This window comes from Pollachius pollachius (genome assembly GCF_949987615.1).
Source record: "Pollachius pollachius genome assembly, chromosome: 16".
NCBI lineage: Eukaryota > Metazoa > Chordata > Actinopteri > Gadiformes > Gadidae > Pollachius > Pollachius pollachius.
The window spans coordinates 10,787,761-10,790,260 of record NC_136949.1 but is presented as its reverse complement, the minus strand read 5'-3'; the positions used below and the strand labels follow the sequence as shown (position 1 = coordinate 10,790,260).

General features: G+C 47.3%; 1 protein-coding gene across 1 annotated transcript in view; it reads left to right on the top strand.

The window, feature by feature from the left end:
• Positions 1-2,500, top strand: part of galnt14 (UDP-N-acetyl-alpha-D-galactosamine:polypeptide N-acetylgalactosaminyltransferase 14 (GalNAc-T14)) — a gene marked incomplete at both ends in the record, with an annotated part of 102,902 nt that overhangs the window by 16,120 nt on the left and 84,282 nt on the right. The window contains 1 exon segment of the mRNA XM_079754130.1: positions 1,483-1,652. Coding sequence (XP_079610256.1) covers positions 1,483-1,652 — 170 coding nt within the window.

Here is a 2,500-nt window from a genome sequence, read left to right as displayed (position 1 = left end):
GTGAATATGTAATGCAGCTTCCTGCAGACCCATCCTATTCATTGTATCCTGTGCAAAAGTGTTAACACCATTACCATTAAAAGGGTCAACAACATGTATACATAGGAGCTGGTCGTGTTGTGGTGCATTTCATATGCTACTGGAAACACAGAGGAAGGAAATGACGACAGAGGTAGGGTGAAATGTAGGCGAGCGCCTGCGGGCTGTCCTCCTTCACCGTGTCCATCCCATGTGCTCATGAACCACGTCGGAGCCTCGATGTGAGCACGGGGACAACCTGGAACTTACTGCTGAATCCCATTACAAAAAAGGCTTGTAATGTCCCCGAGATACATTCAGTGTGTAGGTCTCTGGCCCGCCTCCACAGCACTGTAACCCATGAATAATAGAGAATACAAACAACCAAATGTACTCATTTGATAATGAAAAGGAACTTTACAGTGTACTTGGAACGGTAAAGTTATTGTGTTTAATATTTAATGAGGACGAATTAAAAGATAGTCATTTTTTTTGTTCTGTTGTTGATTCATTTGCTATATTTGGTGCTGATCAATTAATTAATTTTGTAATAAGTTCATGGAATTATTTGATAAACCTAAACATATTAATTGTCCAGTGGGGGCCTCTACAGCAGCCCACTGGCTTTCACTGGGGACAGAACACACATACAGTACCAATGGGAACCCACATCAGAGGCCAGCCGCTGGGGATCTCAACACAGGTGATCATAATTAGTAATCAACACAGGTGACACACATTTCACTAACGAGGAGGACACACAGGGAAACAAGCAGTGCAGGGGGTTGGGCTTGGCCAGGATCGGGATGTCAATGGACTCATTTGTGTCGCCTGAGCTCAGAAGGTAAGAGTGTGGGAGTTGTAACCGGAAGGCTGCTAGTACGATCCCCTTCTCCTCCTAGCTGAGTGTCGAGGTGTCCCTGAGCAAGACATCTAACCCTAACTGCTCCCGACGAGCATCGCCTTGCATGATTGACGGCACAGTCGGTGTGTGAATGTGTGTATGAACCATTGTAAGTCGGTGTGTTTAACAGGGTCTGCTAAATGTAACTGGATTCATTTTATTTGAGTACTGTCCTGACTTGCTCCCGTAGCACCCGTATTTCCCACTCGGGATCAATAAAGCATTATCTTATCTTAAACCCTTCCACAAAAGTGCTAACTAATTGTTGAGTCAATACTAGTAAGTCATCATGGACTCACTGGTGTTGACTCAATGATGGGTGATTTGATCGATTGATATCTTCCAGTGTCCTATGTTTAACTGCGTTTGAAGGTTACAGGTTTATAAGGTTACAACATATGAACATATAAACTGTTCTATGTTTATGCTGTGAACTTGGCCAGGTCCAGCTTGCAAAAAACACACACTGAATCTCAGTGAGACCAACCTGGATGAATACAGGTTAAATCAAACCAAATGCATTGATTGATCGCCAAATGTTCTGATTGATTGATTGACAGATGTCGGACGCGGAGTGGGAGGAGCTCTTGGAGGGCTTTGACGAGCGGGGTTACCTGAGTGCGAGGCGCTGGCGTCCGGGGGACGACCCCTACGCCCTCTACGCCTTCAACCAGCGGGAGAGCGAGAGGATCCCCAGCAACAGAGCCCTGAGAGACACCCGCCACTACAGGTACACACTCACCAACGCACACTTATACCCACAACAGAGCCCTGAGGGACACCCGCCACTACAGGTACACACTCACCAACGCACACTTATACCCACAACAGAGCCCTGAGGGACCCCCGCCACTACAGGTACAGACTCACTAACGCACACTTATACCCACAACAGAGCCCTGAGGGACCCCCGCCACTACAGGTACACACTCACCAACGCACACTTATACCCACAACAGAGCCCTGAGGGACACCCGCCACTACAGGTACACACTCACTAACGCACACTTATACCCACAACAGAGCCCTGAGGGACCCCCGCCACTACAGGTACACACTTATTAACACTAACGCACACTTATACCCACAACAGAGCCCTGAGGGACCCCCGCCACTACAGGTACACACTTATTAACACTAACGCACACTTATACCCACAACAGAGCCCTGAGGGACCCCCGCCACTACAGGTACACACTTATTAACACTAACGCACACTTATACCCACAACAGAGCCCTGAGGGACACCTGCCACTACAAGTACACACTCATTAACGCACACTTATACCCACAACCGAGCCCTGTGGGATCCTCGGCACTTCAGGTACACTCACTCACAGACACTGTTTTACACACACTACATAAATATACACTCAAATGCATCTTTCCCTACAAATGATGCAGGCTCAGTATTTAGCAGGAATACTGATGACAGGAATAGACAGCTGTTTCCTGGGTTTGAGGTCGGACGTTTTAAATGTGATGCACAACAGTACACAAACAAGCATTACAAAAGGGCTCGGGTTGTGTGTGTGTGTGTATGTGTGTGTGTGTGTGTGTGTGTGTGTGTGTGTGTGT